Source organism: Myodes glareolus, chromosome 12 (assembly GCF_982192425.1).
Source record: "Myodes glareolus chromosome 12, mMyoGla1.1, whole genome shotgun sequence".
NCBI lineage: Eukaryota > Metazoa > Chordata > Mammalia > Rodentia > Cricetidae > Myodes > Myodes glareolus.
Window position 1 is genome coordinate 62,123,420 of NC_142037.1, and position 23,128 is coordinate 62,146,547.

Consider the following 23,128-nt stretch of genomic DNA (forward strand, 5'->3'; position numbering starts at 1 on the left):
GATTATAATCTTTGACATTTAATTTTCATGTTTTTGCCCTCCCATCATACTGCCTTGATTTTTTCTTTCTTTCTTTTCTTTGAAACTGAGAGACAGTCTTGTGTCACTGCGCTGGGCCTCACACTTGTTTTGTCCAATGGATGACCTTGAGCTGAACCTTCCTCCTTCCCAGCCCGGCTGCTGGGATCACTATGGCTGGACCTTGCTTACCTCATGTGGGCTGGATATTGACTTTGGGGCTCTATGCAACACTCTAGCAACTGACTTTGTCATTTTTTGGGTTTTTTTGTTCCTGTGTGTTTTAATTTCGAGAGACATTGCTCACAGCCCAGAGCAGCCCAGTCTGATCTTGAACTTGTGATCTTCCTTGCCTTTGACTCTCAAGAGCTGGGAAGACAGGGCTGTACCACTATATTCATCTGTCCTGTCTAAGATTGCAAGGGATGTTTTACATTAGCATTTAAATTAGCAAGTAGTGTGGCTGGACCTTATTTCTGTTCAAAGTTTAGAATTGGCTTTCTTATAAGAGTGGTTTGGAACTTCACTTGAACTGAATTAGAATCTAGGTAAGGTCCTAATGGTTTGTGATGCGCTTCATGTAGGGTTACATTTTATTTAAAGGTAAGTGTCATTTCATTCCTGTCATTGTCAGTGTCTGACAACCACAGTAGATCCCAGAGTGAGCTGCAGCTTCTTCACTGTGTCCACATGATCTTTGTAAAACCCAGGCTTGACCCTACGTGTGCCTGCTCAATGTCTCTCTGTTATTTTACTAAATCAGCACACAGTACTGGGTTCGGGAGCTGAATACTCGTCAGTAGTCTAGTATTCCTTCCTTTTAAGTAAGAGGGTCACACGTTCAAGACCAGTATGGACTACTAAACAAAACCCTCCTCAAAAACAGCCAAATACAGAGTCAGGCATGCTTGTATGACTTTTATGATAAGAGTCCTGTTTATCTGTCTAGTTTTCATGTTTCACTTTGCCCTTTTATGTCACATTATTATCTAACTGTCCGTACTCTTATGATTGTTTTACTTGACATATGTGATCTTGTCTAAGCAGATTAGTAATCGAAGTGTTTCTCTGTTGAAGGATAGCTACAGAAAACCCACGGCTACTGTTAAACGAGTGGAGTGGATGCTGAATGTGTTCCCCACTAGAGAGAAAAGGGCACGGGTTTCTACTTTCACTGCATAGTGAACTGTGTTTGAGTCTGCTAATGAAATCAGGCAGAAGGAAGGCACAGTCTTGTGAAGATCAGAGCTGGGGTGTAACTCAGACTTAGGTTCTTGAACAAAGTCAAGTGCAGCACTGCATACACTGGTCAGGAAGATGGAGCAGTCGGACTCCAAGTTTAAGATTCTGAGGCGTGGGCAGGGGATGCGGGGAAGGAGACCAGAAAGGAAAAGATGGCCTTTTCATTTTCAAATGAAATGACTACTAAACCTAAATAAATGTACCAAAATATAAAGTCATTGTGTACACACAGGTATACATACAAATGCCCTGAACTGAAAAAATAATATAAAATCAATTTCCTTAGCTGAGTGGTTGTGGTGCATGCCTTTAATCCCAGCACTCAGGAGCCAGTGGCAAACGGGTCTCTGTGAGTTAGATGTCAATCTACAGAGTGAGTTCCAGGACAGCCAGGACTGTTACACAGAGAAACCCTGATTCAAAAACCAAAATAATAATAAGAAGAAGAATTTTCTTTAGTAATGTCAAAAAAAATGAATCCTTAGGAGTCAGCTTACCAATACTAAAAAGACAAAATACTAAGAGAAATAAGGAATCTCTCCCTAACTGTCAAGAAATGTATCATGAATTCTGTCCATTTGATCTGACTTTGTCTTGATCCCAACTCCTTCATACTCTTTCTATATTTCTGTTTATGGAAATCCAAAGATTGTAAAAGGAGAGCCAAAGGGGCAAAATTACATAGTGGCTTTCTCTGACCATAATATTTATTGTAAAGATGCAGTGTCTAGCTAGTATACCGCAGTAATATAAAGACAGACACAACAGTGAAACAGATTGGACTTGGAAAAAAATCCATGTGCACATGTGGGTTTGCTCATCAACAAAAGCAACAGGACAATCAGTAGGAGAAAAGAAACTGCCCAATAATGGTACTTTACCTCAGCCATCCTGATGCCACTGTGCCTCAGCATACCAATGTCAACTTGAAACGAGACCTCTGGAATACCTGAAGCTGGGAACCTTCTGCAGAAAAGGAAAGAATCAGTCCCACTTGGAGTAGGGTAAGATCTTGAGGCTAGGGCCTAAAAGCAATTGCCGTAGAGATAGAGGGAAGTCATCATCAAAATCATTCAAAAAAGACAATTAATAAATGAGTTCCCAAGCCACAGACTCTGAGTTTATTTACCATGGAACAAAATCCTTAGCCTATAAAGATTTTCATTCCGATCACTATTAGAGCTAAGCCTCCTTTTACCAACACTTTCCAGGTTAAATCTAGCCTATATGTCACATGTACTGACACCGTATACTCTACAAGATTATGCCTCTGCAAATATAATTCTCTGCTTTGCTTTCTCTTGAATATCAATTTCCACATCTTGCTAATGACTTCTAGTAGGAGAAACAGTGGCTGGTGCTCACATAAGTTGCTTTGTGCTCTGCTTCTATGGCATACTGACATTCAGTCTCTCCAGTATCACTTTCATGTTGTATGGGACTCTGTTTTTCTAATCAAATCCTGGAATAGTTACTACATGAGGTGTTAGCCATTAAGCATTAAACTCAGATTTAGCACTTGTATCAATATCTAACTATGCTTACTAACTTTACCTCTCCTCTGAATCTAGAGCCATTTAAGACAGACAAGAATCAAATGTGTATCCAGTGATCGCTCTACTTCGAGTGTTGTGTTAGAGATGGTCTAGACCGTCGTAGGGATACCTGCGACACTGGCAGTGGGATAGCATCTCTTTCCTGTGCCCTGCTAACTAAATCCTGCCTCTAAAGCCTTGGTCTGGCTTACCATGAGAAGTACTAACAAAATTAAAGGAAAACAACTGTAATTTTTTTTTTAACTTTGCCACAAAAGTACTTCTCAGAGCTATGTACATAATACATTGATAGCCATGCACAGTCAAGCTTCACTCACAGTATATTTTTGGCTTTGTTCTAAATCTGAATGTTAGTTTTGCCTGCTAACATTAAGATGGTGGCTGCTGCCGGGTGATGTTATATATGTAGTGTCATGTGCCTTTAACTACTTTAGTTAGAACCAAAAAGAATAAGACTAATTTTGTGGCATTTGGTGAAGGTTTTGTAAATTCTTGTTTTCTATGAAATGTCATTACGGGCCAGCACAGTGCTAAGTGGATAAGGGCGCCTGCCACAGAGCCTCGTCACCTTTGTTCAGTTCTCAGAATCCAAGTCTTGCAAATTGTCCTCTGACCTCCACACATGTACTGTAGCATGCTTGTGCATGCATAGACAAATGCACATACAAACCAGTAAAAAAAAATGGCATTGCATTTAAACATTCATGCGTTAAGAAACTAATTCATTAGTTCAGATCCCTTATATGTAGTTTTATGACAATTGCAATATTTTTTAAATTATTTCCCTGAAATCGTTCTGCAGTTACAAATGAATACCCAGCATGTCTTTCAAGGGTAAGAGATGAACTCTGAGGGGAGATTTTCTGCCTAGCATTTAAGAAGCTTGGGATTCAGTCCTTGGCACCATGTAAACCCAGCATGTTGTATATTTTTGTGATCCTAGTTCTCAGGAAGTGGAGGCAGCAGGATCAAATCTCAGGGCCATCTTTGACTTAGCAAGTTCAAGGGAAGCCTAGGCTACATGAGAATTTGTCTCCAAAGCAAACAAAATTAGCCTTTATTAAATAGAATCTATAACTTTGTTGAATTAGAATATATAGTTCATGTTAAGAAGCCCTCAAATCCTTCATAATGACAAACCTGACTTACTGTGCTCTGTAGGAAACGTAGCCTTTCAGGAGATGTGATCCTTTAATAGCTTCTCAAAGTAATCAGCAACTCCAAGTAAGGATACAATATAGTGTGCTGTACCTCTCTCAAATTATGCATTACCCTTTTGAATGTTCTTGGGATTCTTAATTTGTTATCATAATCTTTTATTTTCATGTTAGCTATGCTTTTTAAGGAGAAACACTATTTCACAACACATATTTTAATATCTTTCAGTTGAAAATGAAGATGAGGCTGAAAGGATTCTTTATTCCTATGGCTATGGTGCTAATGTTCCCACAACAGCTAAAAGACGACTAAAGCAAAGGTAAAATCGATATAGATTTATCTTATCTACTCAAGCTAAGTGTAATTACATAGTACATTTTGATAATGTGCTGAGTTGAATGATAAAGTTATCTGTTCTTAATATTCATAAATATTAAATTGCTCACAAAGTAGGACATGGTAATAACCATGAGCTTCATCTATATTTAAGTGAATTTAATGGCTAGTAGATGTGAACATTAGAACTTTCATGGTGGTAGATGCAGTAACTTTTTAAAGGCCATTTTATTTTCACACTAATTTCAGATAAATATAAATGCTTTGTAGCAATAATTTTCATGTTGGAACTAATTAACTATACACCTTCAGTTCCTATATCCCTTGTTTGTTATTTATCTGCCTATATTCCTTTATATGTATTTTAATATGTATGATATGTGCCATTTGTAACAATATATAGCAAATATATTAAAGGGGGAAATATGGAGAAAGCATATGTATTGCAGCTAAATCTGCACAGAGTTTAATTACTTGTTGCTGTGACAGAGCAGCTGACGCAGGCTCCTTAAGGCAGGAGGTTTATTTTGGCTCTCATTTTGAGGGTACACAGTCCGTCATGAAGAAGTCATGGCAAGAGGAGCCTGAGGTGGCTGGTGACCTTGTGATCACAGGAAGGCAGCAGAGTGTGACGATTGCTATTGATGGCTCCACTTTTCTTCTATTCATTTTCAGACGTACTCCTGAAACAGTGCCACCCACATTTAGGGCAGGCTCATCTCATCCAGATAATCTCCTACAGATGCGCTGAGATGTCTGCAGGCATTTGTTGTCTCCTAGATGTTTCTAGATCCCAATTCATGTAAAAAATAAACCACACAAGGCTAGCCACAAGACATGATGCATGCCTAATCCCCACCATCAGGCAGGGTGGTCTTAAAACTTGAGAACTGAGTTTTCCCTGAGCCATGAAATCAATTCTAGGCCAGTCTGTGGTCTACATAGAAAGAAAAGAGAAAGGTGGAAAGGCAGATAATGGGGAGAGGAAGGGAGGTGGAAGGAGATAGAAAAAGAAAGAAGAGCATTTGCAGCTAAGGCTCCATGGAGACCAAGAGAAGTGACCGAGGATGTGCTAGGCACACTGTGCAGTTCTGCTTGAAAGCTATCTCCACTGCACAGCAGACACCTGCGCTGCTCAGTGCCGCTAGCTCTTCCTCCCTGAGTGCATCCTGCTGTACAGAGACATCCAATGGCTCCACTTTACCACCTCCAATCTGAACACGTCTGCCAGATTTGCAAACCCCTCTATATTGTGGCTCTGTATCAGCAACCTTATTTGCCTCTCTACTCACAATGACAGTAATACATCTTCACTTGTAAACATCAGTTTTCTCTACATCACAGTAGCATGTTTTGTTCTTTTCAGCTATCGTTTCCTGTGTTATTTACTCACCTAGACAGAAGTTCTTCATGGTCAGCAACCACATCTTATTCTCTGAATTTCCCTAGCTCAGTGAAGAATATCTAGTTTTAAAAAAATTCTTTATATTTCTACTCAAGGTTTCGAAACTGATAGTCTAATTGTTTCATGGGGGCTAAGTTAGAAATTCAGAAATACAGAAAAAAAGAAAATCTATCTTGTGATACCTTTGAAGACGTTTTGAATTTTAAAAAATAGATGTTTGCTTTGTTTTTCTTTTTCGTGATGTAACACTGGCTATCCTAACTCACTCTGTAGACCTGGCTGGCCTTGAACTCAGAGATCTGCTTGTCTTGCTTCCTAAGTGCTGGGATTAAAGGTGTGCACCACCATCACCTGGCTTAGATTTTTATTTCTAAGTGTATGTGTATGCACACATGTTTTTATGCAAGTGTCTTTGCACATGTGAGCTCAGGTCCCTGGAGAGTAAGAGAGGATATCAGACCTCTGTGTGTGTCTTTGCACGTGTACATCTGAAAGACAGCGTCAGATCTCCTGAGCCACAGTTACAGGTGGTTGTAAGCCACCCATCATGGGGCCTGGGACAAACAGCATAATAGACACACTTAACCCCTGAGCCGCCTCTCCAGAGTGATGCATGGGCAGCATAAAGAGAGAATTTCATCATTATGACTATCTAAAGTAGTTAAAGGAAGTTAGAAAGAATGCTCAAGAACTTATGTTGTTTATTGATTGAATATTTGAAAAATGTAGATCACAAATAGATGAATAAAATATCAGTTTGTAGCTAGAATGACTAATTCTATTGAGTAGAGGTTCAAGTGCTTCTAAGTTACATATTATTTGAAATAAAAAAACTTGGTTGCTATCCTTTCCCTTCCTGGTGCTCCCAAAGGCTGGTGTGACTGACTCAGGATATTTTTGCAATTATAGATATATCTGGTTTTTTTAGTCCATTGTTCCCTAGAAAAGAATAGAAATGTGGGTAATTACTTACTCATGAGTAAGAGACTTCTCTATTAGTAGAAAATGTTTGGTAAAATAATCAAAATTGAATTCTAATGGAAGAATGCCGAGTTCTTTTTTTAGCATCTGAATCCTATAGATAGTCTCTATAGGGAAAGAGAAGTTCACTGCTATAAGCCTCAACAGCCCAGAACATTGAGCTTTGAAAGTAAATCTGATTTTTGTTGTTGTTGCCCCTCATTCTTTTAAAGAAGTTTCTAAAACCATAAGATGGGATTTTTTGTTTTGGTTTGGTTTGGTTGTTAATCACCAAAGATTTAAAGAACCACAAGTGATTCATAGTCCAGATGATCTTAACTGTCCAAATATTTCTGAAGATTCTATCACTGAGCTATCTGTGAGCCCTGAACAAGTGCCTAATGGGTGTGCTATTAATACCCCTGCCAGCTGGTGCCAGGCATTCTTCTCATGGTGAGCCAGAGGGCTATTTTGAGGAAGTGCTTCTCAGGTCATCTAAACTGAGGAAAGAGAGAGAGTGTAAGTCTAGACATCCAAAGAGGACATGTAGCATCCCTACACCTATTCACTCAACAACTTTTATTGAGTGCCTACTATGTGCACAATTTGAGTATTGGCATCTAATCCATTTCAGGATTTGATGTACTTTTGAAGGTTGTGCAGTGAACAGTTGGTCTCTTAAGGGCTGTTTGTATAGAATAAATTGTCCTGTACCTTCTTGAAATTTATTTAAGATGAGCAATGCAGCCTTTAGAAAATCTATACTTATTAGTCCTAGGCATAAAGCAATGCAAATTTAAACTGAGTTATATAAAATGACTCATAGCAGTAAATGGAGTGCTTGCATAATAAAGTTATCGTTATCAGCTTATGCAAAAGTGTATTAAAAATTCCAAAGAACTTATTTCTCAACTGCTATATAATGTATCTCCTTCATACTTAATTTGATTTAAAATTTTGTATTTTTAACAGTCAATAATAAATATTTTATGTTAACATTTAATTGATTATAAATATTTATCTAATTTTTAAAATTGGTTAAATTGCTGGTAATTCCATTATTCAAAATAACCAATCAGAAATTTATGTAAACATTAATTTCCTTGTTCCTTTTATACATTATACATTTTTAGTAGTTTAGTTTTTAACCTGCTATTCCACCATGAATATTCTTCAAAATATACTAACTGGGGAATGAATAATGAAGAGTTGGAATAGGAAGAGGGCTTGGGAAAGGAAAGATGGACGTGAGAACAAGTTAGCAGCACGTGTGTGTGACATCATGGTGAAATCTGTTACATTAAAACTAACATTGAAAAGTATCCCCCCCACCCCCCACCCCGCTTGGGTTTTTAGGCAGGATTTCTCTGTGTAACATCCTTCATTGTCCTGGAACTCTTTTTGTAGACCAGACTGCCCTCAAACTCACAGAAATCCACCTGCCTCTGCCTCCTGGATGCTGGAGTTAAAGGTGTGCGTGACCATGCCTCGCTCAAAATCATTTTCAATAGCTACTTAAAATTTTGAGGTTTTTTAAGAGTTTTTGTTTTTAAGTGCCATGTTACTGTCAATAAATGTTGAATCCCATGAAAAAGAATTAAGCCTCTTGCTTCCAAAAGAATATTTTAAATATTAAATTGAGAAAATGTTTTTGAAGATCACGTCACAGTGTTTGGCATAGAGTAAGTGTCCAGTAAACACTAGGAGGTTGTATCAGTTAGTGCATTCTTAAGTCAGTTGCACAGCAAGAAAAGCCAGGGTTCCAGAATTTCTCCCTAGACACCAATTAAAATAATTCAATTAAATTTTTTGTTGTAAATTTTTAATGAAGCATTTTCAAGTACATAGGCGTGGGCCCTTACTTTGTCTGCTGTGAGCTGTTTCTGCAGCTCTCGCGCTATGGCCGGTTCCCTGGGAAGAAGTGGCAGTCGCTTTGTGTTTCTCCTTTGAAATTTAACCCTAAAATTAATTTTCCTTTCTTTCTTATTTTTCTTTCTTTCTTTCTTTTTCTTTCTTTTTTTTGGGGGGTGGGGTTGTTTTTTGAGACAAGGTATCTGTAGCTTTGGTGCCCGCCCTGGAACTAGCTCTTGTAGACCAGGCTGGCCTCACACTCACAGAGATCCATCTACCTCTGCCTCCCAAGTGCTGGGATTAAAGGCATGAGCCACCACTGACCCTGATCAGCATGTAAGTATACAATGAGGTACTCACATTTTGAAGTTTCATATAAGCATAAATTGCTAAAATTTCTTCAAACTCTTTCTGGTACACAACAGTGGAAAGCCAAAAAGGGCTTGTATACTTGAAGTAGATTAAAATAAAATTAGCTCCCTGACGTGATAAAACTTGAAAATCTGAAGTAGTGTTTTTGTTTGAGTAGCAACAATTTGAAAATAGCAGACAGGATTTTCTGGTTGTATGTATTGCTCATGTTTCTACACCACACGGGCGACACCCAAGCACTGTTGTCTTGGTGTGGACCTCTTTGATTGGGTTGATCTGGATGCTGGGAGACATGTTTATAGCATTTTTAATCTGTAAGATTTACTGCCTAGTATGGAATTTTTTTAAAAAATGTATTATTTCACTGTATGCATGTGAGAGTTTTGCGTGCACATATGTGTATGCTGTGTATGTGCGCCCATTGCCTGTGGTGGTCAGAAGGGTGGGATCCCTGGAACTACGGCTTCAGTTCTCGGGCATGTCATACCCATGCTGTAGGGCCTTGCTTCTGTTTTGAGTTATTTTTCTATCTCCAAATGCCTTAATTAAAACCCAGGGACCTTCCTACTAGGATACTGTTCCTGTGTTAACACTAGAGTACTGGCATGGAATTTCTTGATTTAGTATTTATGTGATATATTTTTCATTTTGTCACCATATCTACCTAAGAGCATTATGCTAAAAAAAAAATTACCCAAAGCAATGACCAGTGTCATCATCACCAGGTCACCAGCATCTTCAGAATATTGTTTAAGGGTGACAGTTGTGTGTTGATGGGGTTTCTGTCCTCCCACCAGGTCCCACAGCCATTTAGCCCCAGAGAGAACACATAGAGGTGTACATTAATTGTAAACTGATTGGCTCATTAGCTCAGGCTTCTTATTAACTCTTCTAACTAATATTAGCCCATTATTCAAGTATATGTTAGCCACTTGGCTTGGTAACTTTTTCAGCAGGGCAGATCACATCTTCCTTGTTATGTGGTTGGGACAGGACTGGCGAGAAATGGGCTTCCTCCTTTCCAGAGTTCTGTTCCATTGACCGACCTCTACTTCCTGTCTGGTTGTCCCACCTATACTTCCTGCCTGGCTACTGGCCAATCAGCATTTACTTAAAACATAATTGACAGAATATAGACAATTGTCCTGCACCAGTTGCATCTCATTATTTCATGCATCTCTTATCTCTTAATAGAGAACACAAAGTTTTATTTGCATAAAAATCACATCTCATCAGTACTTCTTTGCTATTGAATTTGACTGTGTTCATTCTTGCAATCAATATTATATAAATATTGCCTATACCTTCATCATTTGTTGAGAAATTGTTATTTAACAATAAAAACTAAAGGGTAAGTTCTCTGAGAAATAAAAATATGGAGAACAATGCCCAGCATATGTATATGAAGGGTGAGAAAGAAGATGGAAGTGTGGTTGATAATAATCAGTATTTTTAATTAACTAAACAGAATTGGAGCTAGTGTTCTAAAATACTGAATTTACAGATACAGTTAAAAGCAGCATTTACACCAACAGATTTAGTTCAAAATTAACATTAAGATATTTCATTGGAGCCAGTTGTGGTGATTCATGCCTTTAATTCCACCACTCAAGAGGCAGATCTCTGAGTTCAAGGCCAGCCTGGTCTACATAGTTTTGTACAGAAGTATGTTTCAGGACAGTTACAAAGTGAAACCTTATCCCAAAAAAACCAAAACTATACATTTGTTGTATGGACTCATGAAGAAAATGGGATTTTTTTTTTCTTTTCCCCTGGAGGGAGAGGTCTTATAACCTGAATTTCTTTCTGTACAAAACTATGTCAAATTTCATTACAATGTTAATATGTAAATTGTATCGCTATATATAAAGTATGGTTTTATAATAAAAATTAATAAAATGTAAACTATAAATTCCTTTAAAACTCATAGAGAAGAAGTAGTTGAGGTTCCCTAAAATGGAGTAGAGGGTTACGAGACTTTTAGCAGAGTGGAGAAAGACAAAAGACGGCCGTTAGGAGGGTGGCGAAGGTGGTGTCAGATGCTGTTGTAGTGACGTGTGCGCAGCTCCAGCCACATTTCACATTGCTGTCTGCTGTGTTCATTGCAGAAAGGGTTTTTGGAGAATGATTCTCAGAAGATGAAGACTGCTGCTTTTTCAACTTTGATTTCAGCTGATTGGCAAATGCGTGCCAGCTCAAAGATGATAAGGTGTAGACATACTGTTGAGATCTCTGTATAAACATGGATTGGAACTTGTATTTTTTACTTGGGTGGGCAGTTCTAACACATAAATATGTTGGATGGTATTTAGCAGAGTCTGATGCGAACTCCTTTGTCTTTGGTTGGGAAATATACATACAATAGTGTTGAGGAATATTATTTTAAGGTGTGTTACTTTTGTTTATTTAGTGGAACATGTGTTTAATGATGTAAAGGTGTGTTGCCTTTGTTTACGCTGCTTTGTTTAACTCTGTGAAGCTGTGATTCTTTTCCTGTCTAAAACCCCTGATGGTCTAATATGGAGCTGAATGACCAATAGTGAGGCAGGAACAAGGATAGGTGGGACTGGCAGGCAGAGAGGATAAACAGAATTAAAAATGAGAAAGAGGAAGAGCAATGAGAGGATAAGGGGAGGAGAATGTCTGAGGCCAGCCTCCCAGCCTCCCAGCCTCCCAGCCTCCCAGCCTCATAGCCATGCAGAGTAAGAAGAGGAAAGGTATACAGGACTAGAGAAAGATCAAAGCCCCGAGGCAAAGGTAGACGGGATAATTTAAGTTAAGAAAGGCTGGCAAGAAACAAACCAAGCAAAGACCAAGCATTTGTAAGTACTAATAAGCCTCTGTGTGATGTATTTGGGAGCTGGGTGGTGGACCCCACAAAAAGCCAAAAAAAGATCATACAACACAATAGGGCTCGCTCTTTTATCTGGCGTTATTTGTTAGAAATTTAAAAAAAAAAAAATAAGAAACCCATCTTATCATTGTGAAACATTCTATCCATTTGGATTCCAGCAATTCTACATTTTTAGGTTAAATTGATAACTAAACTAATATAGACTATAAAAATGCAGTGTAGTTCTTAAGAACATGGTTTTCAGCGTTACTAGTACTTCTTTAAAGAATTGTATTGTTTTCATTGAGTCGTTATAATTATTTAAATAGATGAGGCGTTTTTCCTTAAGAAAAGTTTTGTGATAGGCCTGCAGAGCATAATGGCCTATGCCTATAATCCTAACACTTGGACTAACGTGAGGGGCATGAATTGAGACTGGCCTAGGCTGCAGATTAAGACCCTGCCATAGAGGGGGTGCATATTGTGGTGATACAAATCATTGGAAGGAAAGGAAGTTCTTTTATTGTAGACTGTTTGTCTGCACTGTGGTTATTCTTCATATTTTGCACATCTCTTTCACCTCCCTTTGCAATAGGAAACCTGTTTGATTGTGTTTTGTTTTATAAAATTCATAATATTGGCCTGTGTAAACACTTGCCCAAATGTAAATTTATATTGTGCATAATAGTCAACTGATTTCCTGGCTGATTTGTGACTGGGGAACTTGTTAAAATGATAAGGCTGTAAATAGCTATCTTTTTTTTGGTCAAGCTAGCAGCATAATGTAAGTGTTCCTGCTTTGGTAGGTTAGAAACCAAGATTACCGTAATCGGTGTATTGCAATTATCATATGGAAATTAGGGTTGTTACTTTCAGAGTTCTGAGGTGGTGAAGTATTGCTCTTCCAGTGTTTTTTTAATAACTTTGTATTATCATTTTCTCTGTTGCTGTATATGTTATTAGGAAACAATGAATGGGTTTTCTAGCACACAATTATCTATTGAGTGTAGGTAGCTTTTATTCTACTTTTATAAGCATGAATACTTTTCATTTTATTCACCTAGCGTCCACTTGGCAAGAAGAGTTCTGCAGTTAGAAAAACAAAATTCATTAATTTTAAAAGATCTGGAACATCAAAAGGCCCGAGTGAGAGAGCTTTCCCAAGAGGTGAGTGGCTGGACGCAAAGACACGGGAGAATCATGGTGCTTGCTTGTCTGCGCTCTTTGTTAATGCCTAGAGCTGTTTACTGAGCAGTCTGAAAATAAGCTGGTTGCAAAATTATTTCAAATTTCTGAAATTCACTGAATGTTGAAACTTTCAGAGGAGAAGGGGGACTAGCTGTCCAGAATGAGGAAGTGTAATGAGACAGACACACAGACTTTACCTTCCGAGGATAGCAACTGATAAGACACGCTTGGCAGAGTAGACTGACATTAAGTTTCTCACAGATAATTTGATTCTTTTATGTTTCTGTTTGATTTAAAAAGCCTCTTTTATTTTTACTGGAAAATATTTTCATACAATATATTTTAATCATGTTTTTCCCTCCTCCAATTCCTCCCAGATCCTCTCTACCTCCCCTACTCATCCAACCTTATGTTTTTGGTCTATCAAAATTTAAAAAAAAAAAAAATCAGACGCAAAGACAAAAAAATGCCGAAACAAATCGAAATGAAACAAACGGCCCACAAAAATTACCATTGGGTTTGTTTTGTGTTGGCAGGTATTCCTGGCATAGGTACACTGCGTGCAGTTGGTTTACCCAGTGAGACCCCGCTAGAGAAAACCTGTCTTCCTTGTGCCAGGGTGTATGAGCTGCAGGTAGTTTCTTGCTTAGCACTGGAACTGGAACCCTGTTTAGTTAGTGTTTAGTGTTTAGTTGCTGTGATGAAGCACCATGACCAAACCAACTTGGGAAGGAAATTTATCTTACACTTCCACATCATTGGTCGTCATCACCATCATCATCATCATCACGGTGCAGCATGAAGGCACGCAGGCAGACATGGTGCTGGACCCGAGTCCTACATCTGAAAATCAGGCAAAAGGACTTGGTCTGTGTCACTGACATGGCTTAAGCATATATAAAACCTCAAAGCCCACCTCCACAGTGACACACTTCCTCCAACAAAACCATACTTCCTAATAGTGCCACTCTCTTTGGGGGCCATTTTCTTCCTAACCACCACATTCCATTCCCTGGCCCCCAAATCCCTGTAGTCGTATCATAATGCAAAAATGCATCTAGTTCACCTTCAAAAGTCCCATAGTATATAATAGTTTTAAATTTATTTACAAGTCTAAATTCAAAGTCTTTTCTGAGATTCATGCAGTTTCTTAACTATATTCCCATATAAAATTGAAATCAAAATATAGATCACATACTTCCAACATATAATGGCACAGAATGTATATTATTCTAAAACAGGTACAGGAGCATAGTGAGGAAATACTGGACCAAAGCAAAACTGAAAACCAGCTGGGCAAACTCTTTAATTATTTTACGTGTATGGATGTTTTGTCTGCATTTATGTAAATTCATCATGGATCTGGATCCCCTGAAATTGGAGTTACAGGTGGTGTGAGCCGCCATGTGGGTTCTGGAAATCAAATCCAGGTCCTCTATGATAGAGTGCTCTTTCCTGCCGCACTGTCTCCACCCTTACACACATACACACAGCTTTTTTTTTAATTTTATTTTTGTTGCATGTGCATTGGTGTTTTGCCTGCATGTATGTCTATGTGAGGGTCTCAATCCCCTAGAACAGGAGTTACAGACAGTTGTGAGCTGTCATATGGATGCTGGGAATTTAACTCAGGTCCTCTGAAAAAGTAGCAAGTGTTCTTAACCACTGAGTCTTCTCTCAAATCCCCTCCACATACACGCACACATGCACACACACACAGACACACACTTCTTCTTTGAGACAAATTTCTTCCCAGATATTCAGATATTCCCAGACATATTGAAACTTGTTTGTGACCAAAGATAACGTTGAATAAACTGTCTAGGAGTTCCTAAACTTCTTGAACTTTTGCCTCCAACTCCTGCAATCTGTTGTGGTTATTTTTGTGGTAAAGTTCAGATAGCATAAATTCATCATTTAAACAGTTTTAAAATTCAATGAGTAGTCTTTGGCGTGTTTCCAGTGTTGTATTCCATCACCACCACCTAATTTATTGATCAGTTTCATCACCCTGGACTGAAACCTATACTTTCTGAGCAGTCACCTCTTCCTACCTCTGATGTACTGTCTGTCCTTCCCCATAGGTGTCCCTATTCTATATATTCCATATAAATGGAATTATGCACCCTGCCACCCTTGTATCTAGTGTCTTCCAGTTGCTATACTACCTTCAAGATTCATCGCCATCGCCGCCATCTTACGTTGTACCACCCGTTTTAAGGTTTTCCGTTTCTCCCATATATTTAAAAGGATTTATTAGTGTGGTTTTCAGGCTGTGCTCTGAGTAATCTACCTGTGCATGTCTCCTGATGGAAAGGCCAAGTATCTAGTTGTCTTGTAGTCCATGAGACTATATGTCTTACCATTCCCAATAGATAGCATCTCAGTGGAGTCTAAAGAGCTGCTGGCTTTCAGTCTACATTGGAACCTCAGAAAAGTAGGTTCTGTTATCAGTGAAGAAACGGCTCAGAGCAGAACAGGTGAGCTCGCCAGCAAGAGTGAAGGCAGCAGGCGAAGAGCTACAGCTTCCTTCATGTCCTTTTATGTGAGCTGCCACCAGCTGTGACCCAGATTTACAGTAGGACTTCCCGTTTCAAATGACCCAGTTGAGAAAATCCTTCAGAGGCATGCTTGATTTCTTAGATTTTAGGTGATTCCAAATGCCATCTGGTTGGCATATAAGATGAGCCATGCTTACAAATTGCTTTTGTTGATTCTAGCCACCTTTGTGGGTGTGAAGTTGTTGCCACTGTGACCTGATTTCACTAATGACTAACGGCTCAACATGTTCTGAGTTCTTCGTGATCACTTCTGTATCCATAGAGAAATGCCCGCCTTAGTCTACTTTCCACATGGAGGACAGTAGAGATTGGATAATTTATATATAATAAAGGTGTATGTGGCTTGTAATTGTCATGGCTACGAAGTGTGTCTAAAGGCATCACAGGCTAGAAGGGAGCCATATTTATTCCCTCTTTGTCTCTGCCACTCCTGGGACAGGAGTGTTTGTGAATGCTCTGTGGTCTCAGCACCTCTTAAATTCCCTACCGCTTTGTGGTGTTGTTATTCATGTGTTTACTTTACCATGCTGAGGCTAGAACCCAGGCAAAAGTTCTACCAGGAGCAACATCCCTAACCCAGATCCTACCTCTGAGTAGTCACGGTGACAACTTAATTGCAGTATGAGTTACTAGGGGCTCTCAACCATAGGCATGTGTTTCAACTCACTTTCAGTGCTGTTTAGTTGCATCTTTTGTTATTGTTGATTGATAGGAGTTCTCTGCGTATCTGGACTGCAGATCTTTAGCAGAGAAATGATTACAAATATATCCTACCAGGCTGCATGTTGTCTTGTACCCTCTTGTGACTGTTCCTTGATGTATGATTTTTTTTATTTTGATAAAGTCCAATTTATCGTTTTTTATGTTTTATGATTCATCATTGGTGTTTAATTCCCAGGTGAAACTTACATGTCATAAAATTAATCATTGTAAAGTGAGTCATCTTATATTCATTCAGGGTATGATGCAATCACTTTTGTCTAGTTCTAAGACATGTTTATCACTATATAATAAAATCTGTACCAACTAAGCAGCCAGCCCCACATTTGCCCTCAGCTCTGACAGCACTCAGTCTGTTTGCTTCTATGCATTTGCCTATTGAGCATAGTCACATAGATGGAGTCATACAGGATCTGACCTTTTGTATTAGTTTCTTTTACTGAACATACTAGTTTATAGGTCCATCTACATTGTAGAATATACCTTGTAATTTTATCAATAATACTATCTTACATACATTTATATATTTACCATAGGTTGTTTATTCATTCAGTGCTAAATACTTGGGTCCTCTTTACTGTTCAGCTGTTGTGGATTATGGTTTGGGAACAATCAAATATTTGAATCCCCTTTTCTGTTCAGTGGAAATGGAGTTCCTTGGCTCATTTTTGGTTTTGGAAAGCTGTTTTGCCCAGGTAAAATGTCAAGTTAGCTGGACCTGGCAGTTCATAATATATGATTTCATATGGTTTCACTACTCAGGAGAGAATTGTAAGGTTAGAGAGTTTTTTCAAGGCCAGACTCAACAACTTAGTAAGACTGTGTCTAAAAAATGTAAAGAAATGAAAAGAGGACTGGAATGCAATTCAAAGGTAATGTATATTCCTAACATATGCAAGGCCCCAAGTTCCGTTCCCACTCAGGGAATCGGAAGAAGGGAGATGGGGAAGTGGGCGAGTGTGATGCGGCCTCCTATGTAATTTCTCTCATGTAATTTCCGTGATTTCTGCCAAGACTGTGTTCTTATGGCCTTTGTCCCTCACCAGGGCATGTTTTCCTGATCTCAAACACATTAAAATTTCAGTCTCTTTAAAATATCCAATCTCAGGTTGAAGAGATGGCTCAGCAGTTAAGAGCACTGGCTGCTCTTCCAGAGGTCCTGGGTTCAAGTCTCAGCAACCACGTGGTGGCTCAGAACCATCTGTAATGATGCTGTCTTCTGACCTGCAGATATGCATGCAGACAGAACTCTCTGTACATATTAAATAAATAAGTCTTTAAAAAATATATCCAAATCTTTTAAAAGTTCAAGTCCTTCAGCTGTGGGCTTCTTTAAGACTCAGAATTAAATACCTCTTTCAAGAGGGAAGAACCAGGGCACTGTCACAATCTGAACTTCATGCTGCCAGCAGGAGGCTTACAACATTGGCCACCTCTGAAGCATGGCTTCACTGTGCTTTCAGGAAACACTTCCCAGAAGAGTTTGCCTCCGTGATGCTGGTCACTTCTTAATCACCTCTAATTTCTTAGTTCCAGCCTACCATCATCAAGTATCTCAGTCAAACAAAATTTTGCTTTAGTTGTTCTAGGATCTGAGATCTTGTTAATCACAGTTAATGTTCAGCCCCAGCTAACCAGAACCACAAAAACTGAATTCAGAACAACAAATGGCCCTGGTGGGATCTTTAAACTTCCCTCAGAAATTTCAAAAGCCAGCACTACATCTTCTGCACTGCTCTCAAAATTCTTATTTTTCAAGTTCCTACAGAACATCCCATAGAGCTGTTAGCACTCAATGACTTTTTTAGCCCAAAGTTCCAAAGTCCCTTCACTGTTCTCCCAAACACATGGTCAAATCTGTCATAGCAATACACCCCACTCCTGATACCAATCTGTCTTAGGTTTATGTTGTGATGAAACACCATGACAAAAGCAAGTTGGAGAGAAAAGGGTTTATTTGGCCTACACTTCAGCATTACTGTTCATCCATGAAGGAAGTCAGGACAGGAACTAAAATAGGGCAGGATCTGGAGGTAAGCACTGTTGCAGAGACCACAGAGGCTGCAGCTACTGGTTTGCTTCCCGTGCCTTACTCAATCCACCTTCTAAAGGCCCACCAGCGCAGGGATGACACCATCCTCCATGAGCTGGACCCTCCCCCATGATCACCAAATGAGAAAGCTTACAGCTGGATCTCTCACCAAGGCAGGTTCTCAACTGAGGCTCCTTCCCTCTGATGACTTTTAACTTGTGTCAAGTTGATACACAAAACCAACCAGTACAGACGTGTTCTCCTGGCCTTTGTCCCTCACTAGGACATGTTCTCCTGACCTTTGTCCCTCACTAGGACATGTTCTCCTGGCCTTTGTCCCTCACTAGGACATGTTCTCCTGACCTTTATCCCTCCATAGGACATGTTCTTCCGGCCTTTGTCCCTCATTGGGTCATGTGAGGTTCTTTTAGCTTTTTAGCTGCTTTGCAGATTGTCCTGTTGTTGACCTGAGCAATTTGATGGTGGTGGGTATGCCGTGGTTTCTTTATATTTGCTGTGCTTGGGTTTTCTTGGATTTCTTTTATGTGAGATCAGTAAATTTACCATTTTCCCCTGTCCTCTATTTCTTTAGGGAACTCCAGGTGGTGTGTGTGGCTGCTTTAAGTTGTCCTCAGTGGAGCTGAGGCTGCACTGTGTTTTCAGTCCTTGTTCTGCTTTTGATTTTATGTGATTTCCTTTGTGGTGTCACATCCTCTGATGTTCCTTCACAGCCTGTAAATGGCCAGTAATCTAACCTAGTCTCTTCTCACTCAAATTCTAGCTTACAGACACAAACTAAATCATCTGAGAGGAAGGAACCTTAATTAATAAAATGCCTCCGTAAGATCAGGCAAGCCTGTAGGGCATTTAATTAGTAATTGATGGAGCGGGGGGCCCAGCCCATTGTGGGTAGTGCCATCCCTGGGCTGCTGGTCCTGGAGTCTGTAAGAAAGCAGGCTATGCAAGTCTTGAGGAGCAAGCCAGTAAGCTGCACCCCGCCATGGCCTAAGCATCAGCTTCTGCCTCCAGGTTCCTGCCCTCGCTGCTTGAGTTCCTGCTCTCACTAATTTTGATGATGAACTGTTACATGGAACTGTGAGCAAAATAAGCCCTTTCTTCCCGCAGTTGCTTTGGTTATGGTGTGTCATCACAGCGATGGTCGACCTAACTAAGCCACCAGCCATGGGCCTTGAAGCAGGTCCACAGCACCAGCATGAACTCCTTCCTGTGTAGTCGGCCTCACACCCAGCCAGAGCACAGTTGTTCACCCTCCTATAACCGTCTAGCCACTGTGTACCAGCCGGCAGGTCTTGTCTTACAAGTTGCTGTTGTAGCTTACACGGTCTACAGCTGGCTAAGAACAATGCTGGCTTTTTTCCCTGGCTGACTACATAGTAACTTCTGGCAGTATGAAAGCTTGTCAGCAAGGCAGGGGTCATTTCCAGTTTGATTTTTCCATGTCCTGCAACCAAAGTATTGTGAATTCACCAACAGGGTCTTACCATTTAGGTGTGTGGACATCCCAGAACAATATAATAGCATACTTATTTGGGGGGCCTCTGAAGCCATCTTAGCCAACAACTCACAGAGAAGTTTCCTACATCTGGTACTGGGGTTTTCATTTCCTGTCTCCTAGGTTCTCCAATCAGCATTATCCACCTATATAGATGACCTCCAGCCAAGCTCCTTCTTTCACTGCTTTTTAAGATTTTCTCTGTAATGCAATGTGGACTTCTGCGAGTGTGTGCCCAGGAGTGGTATCCTGGATCATATGGTAGTGCTATTTTTACTTTCTGGAGGGAACTCCAGACCGGGTTCCACTGTGTCTGTGCCAGCAGTGTGTGAGTGCTCCTCTTTCCTGGCGGCCTCACTTGTCCTTTATTTCCTTTGCAGAGTGAGATAGGATCCCAGTCCTGCTCTGGGAAGTATGCATCTCAGAGTAGTTTTAGTCTGTTAAACATTAGCCATTTGTGTGTCTTTTATTGAGAATTCTCTGTCCATTTCATATTTTTTTATTCTTTTTTTATACAGCACATCCCAACCACAGTTTCCCCTCCCTCCACTTCTCCCAGTACTTTCCCGGCCTCCCCTCTCCCCAGATCCACTCCTCCATTCCCCTTCAGAAATGAGCAGGCCTCCCAGGGACATCATCTGAACATGGCATAGCAAGCTAACAATAAGGCTAGCCACAAACCTCATATAAAGGCTGGACAAGGGAACCCGGTCGGAGGAAAAGAGTCCCAAGAGCAGGCAAAAGAATCAGCCCCTCCATTCACTCCCACTGTTACAGAGGCCCACAAGAACACCAAGCTTCACAACTGTCACATGTATTCAAGGACCTAGGTCAGAACATGTCGACTCCTTGACTGTCAGTTAGTCTGTGAATGCTTATGTGAGAGACTGTGAATGCTTGGTTGATTCTGTGGGCCATGTTCTCATGGTGTCCTCAACCCTTCTGACTCCTACAGTTCTTCCTCCTCCTCTTCCATGGTGGTCTCCTGAGTTCCGATTATTATTTGGCTGTGGGTCTCTACATCTGCTCCCATCAGCTGCTGGGAGAGGCCTCTCTGATGACAGTTGGATTAGGCACTGATAATGAGTATAACTGAATAGCAGTCATTAGAAATCATTACATTGACTTTTTATTTTGACAGTTGTGATTGGTTCTATCCTAGGTCTCTGGGCTATCCAGCCTCTGATTCCTGGCCATTCAGTGTCAGCCATGGGCTCCCTTTCAGGGTGTGGGCCTCAAGTTGGACCAGTCGTTGGCTGGCCACTCCCACAAGTTCTGTGCCACCATTACCCCAGCACATCTTGCAGGAAGTTCAAATTGAAGGTCCAAGGTTTTTTGTTTTGTTTTTTTTTTTTTTTGTGGCTGGGTTGGTGTCCCAGTCCCACCACTGGAAGCCTTGCCTGGTTAAAAAAAATGATTGGGGGCTGGAGAGCTGGCTCAGAGGTTACGAACACTGACTGTTCTTTGGGTGGCTCAGAGTTCAATTCCCAGCAACCACATGATGGCTCACACCCATCTGAAACTCATGAGATCCGGTGTTTTCTTCTGACAGGCATGCAGTCAGACCACTGTATATATAATAAATAAATTTAAAAAAACGATTGGTTCAAGCTCCATATCCCCATTACTAGGAGTCTTCACTAGGGTCACCCTAGTAGATTCCTGGGTGTTTCCACTGCACTAGCTTTCTACATCAACCCCCAAATGCCCCCCAATTCCAGTTGTATTTCCCAGTATTCCCCCACCATGTCTGAACCCTCCTGCCTCAAGTGCACCTGCAAAATCTCTTGTTTCCCCTTCCCAGGGAGATGCAAATGTCCCACCTTGAGCCCTCCTTGTTACTTAGCCTCTCTGGGTCTGTGGATTGTAGCGTGACTATCCCTAATTTAACAGCTAATACCCACTTATAAGTGAGTACATATCATGTTTGTATCCCTGGGTCTGGGTTGCCTCACTCAGGGTGTTTTTTTTTTCCTAACTCCATCCATTTGCCTGAAAATTTCATGATCTCATTTTTCTAACAGCTGAGTAATATTCCATTGTGTAAATGTATCACATTTTCTTTATCCATTCTTCAGTTGAGGGACATCTAGGTTGCTTCTTACATAAAACTGGCTATAGCCTATTTTCAGACTTCATTTTCTCAACCATAAATATAATCGCAATGTTGTTTTTGATATACTTGTGTATGGGTTCTATTATTATGTCCTTTCTTGGTTGGGTTCAGTTAAGTCCATTCACTTCATGAATCATATTGCTGTCCTTCTTTGCATACAGTAAATCTGTGTGTGCATAAGATGTATGATATGTACATTGTATGCATATATGTGTGTAAATGCAAGGGTATGCATGCCATGGCACTTCTGAATATCAAAGGATATAGCCTTGGTTGTCAGTCCTCACTTTGCTACTTTGTTGGAGACACATTCTCTTTTTTGTTGTCCACTGTTGCATATGCCATGCTAGGTGGCCCTAAGCCTTTAGGGATTCTCCTGTCTTGCCATGGAAGAACTGGATCCAGGTACAGATTACTGCTCCCAGCTTTTGTGTGTTCTGGAAACTTGAACACAGATATTGACATTTGCATAGCAAGTACACTGAGCCATCTCCCCAGCCTGATGGTTTGGTGAAATTTTTAGGACAGAGCAAGTCTTCTTTGTTAGAGTAACTGCAGATATATATTGTAATATGTTTGTCTCAGTTCAACTATTATAAAAAAAATGAAGCCTAAATTCTGTGTTGAGGTGTCAATGTAGATAGAACTACTTTTTGTTCAATTTTGATGTCAATGTGAACCTTGTCTAAAATGTACAGCCAAGTTTAATGAAGTGGCAACAGCAGTTCAGCTGGAGCTCAGGAGTTTTGAGTCTAACCTGAAATATAACAAGGTCCTCTCTCTTAAGACCAGTAGACAGCCAGTCATGGTGACACATGCCTATAAACCTACCACTTGGAAGGTAGAAGCAAGAGGTTCATCTTTTGCTAAGTGGCAAGTTTGAGGCCAGCCTGGGCTGCTGTGAGACCCTGCCTTTAAAATGAGAAACGTGGGGTTGGGATTTTAGGTCAGTCATCAGCACTTGCCTAGCAAATGCAGGGTCCTGGGCCCAATCCTCAGTTCCGGCAAAAGGAGAGAGAGGGAGAGAGAAATGTAAATAATGTAAATTCTATTGAGAGAAGGTTTGGGGAGATATGGCAAATAGAATCTGAAGGACACAGCTAGGAAAAGGTTAGGGCTGCCACCAGGATGGTAGAGGCATGAGAAGCACAAGTTTAAAGCACTCAGGGTAGGACTGGCTAGGAAAGTAAGAGAGGTAGATAGAGGCAGGAAAAGAGACAAGGGGAGGAGAGGGCAAAGAGGATGGCGCAGGGGTGCGGTAATTCTC

At 40.2% G+C, this 23,128-nt stretch overlaps 1 protein-coding gene across 1 annotated transcript in view; it reads left to right on the forward strand.

Moving 5' to 3' along the window:
• Pibf1 (progesterone immunomodulatory binding factor 1) overlaps window positions 1–23,128 on the forward strand; it is a 154,124-nt gene that overhangs the window by 81,688 nt on the left and 49,308 nt on the right. The window contains exons 13-14 of the mRNA XM_048421884.3: window positions 4,203–4,293; window positions 12,796–12,898. Of these exons, the coding sequence (XP_048277841.1) occupies window positions 4,203–4,293; window positions 12,796–12,898 (194 nt within the window). The remainder of the gene's footprint in view (window positions 1–4,202; window positions 4,294–12,795; window positions 12,899–23,128) is intronic.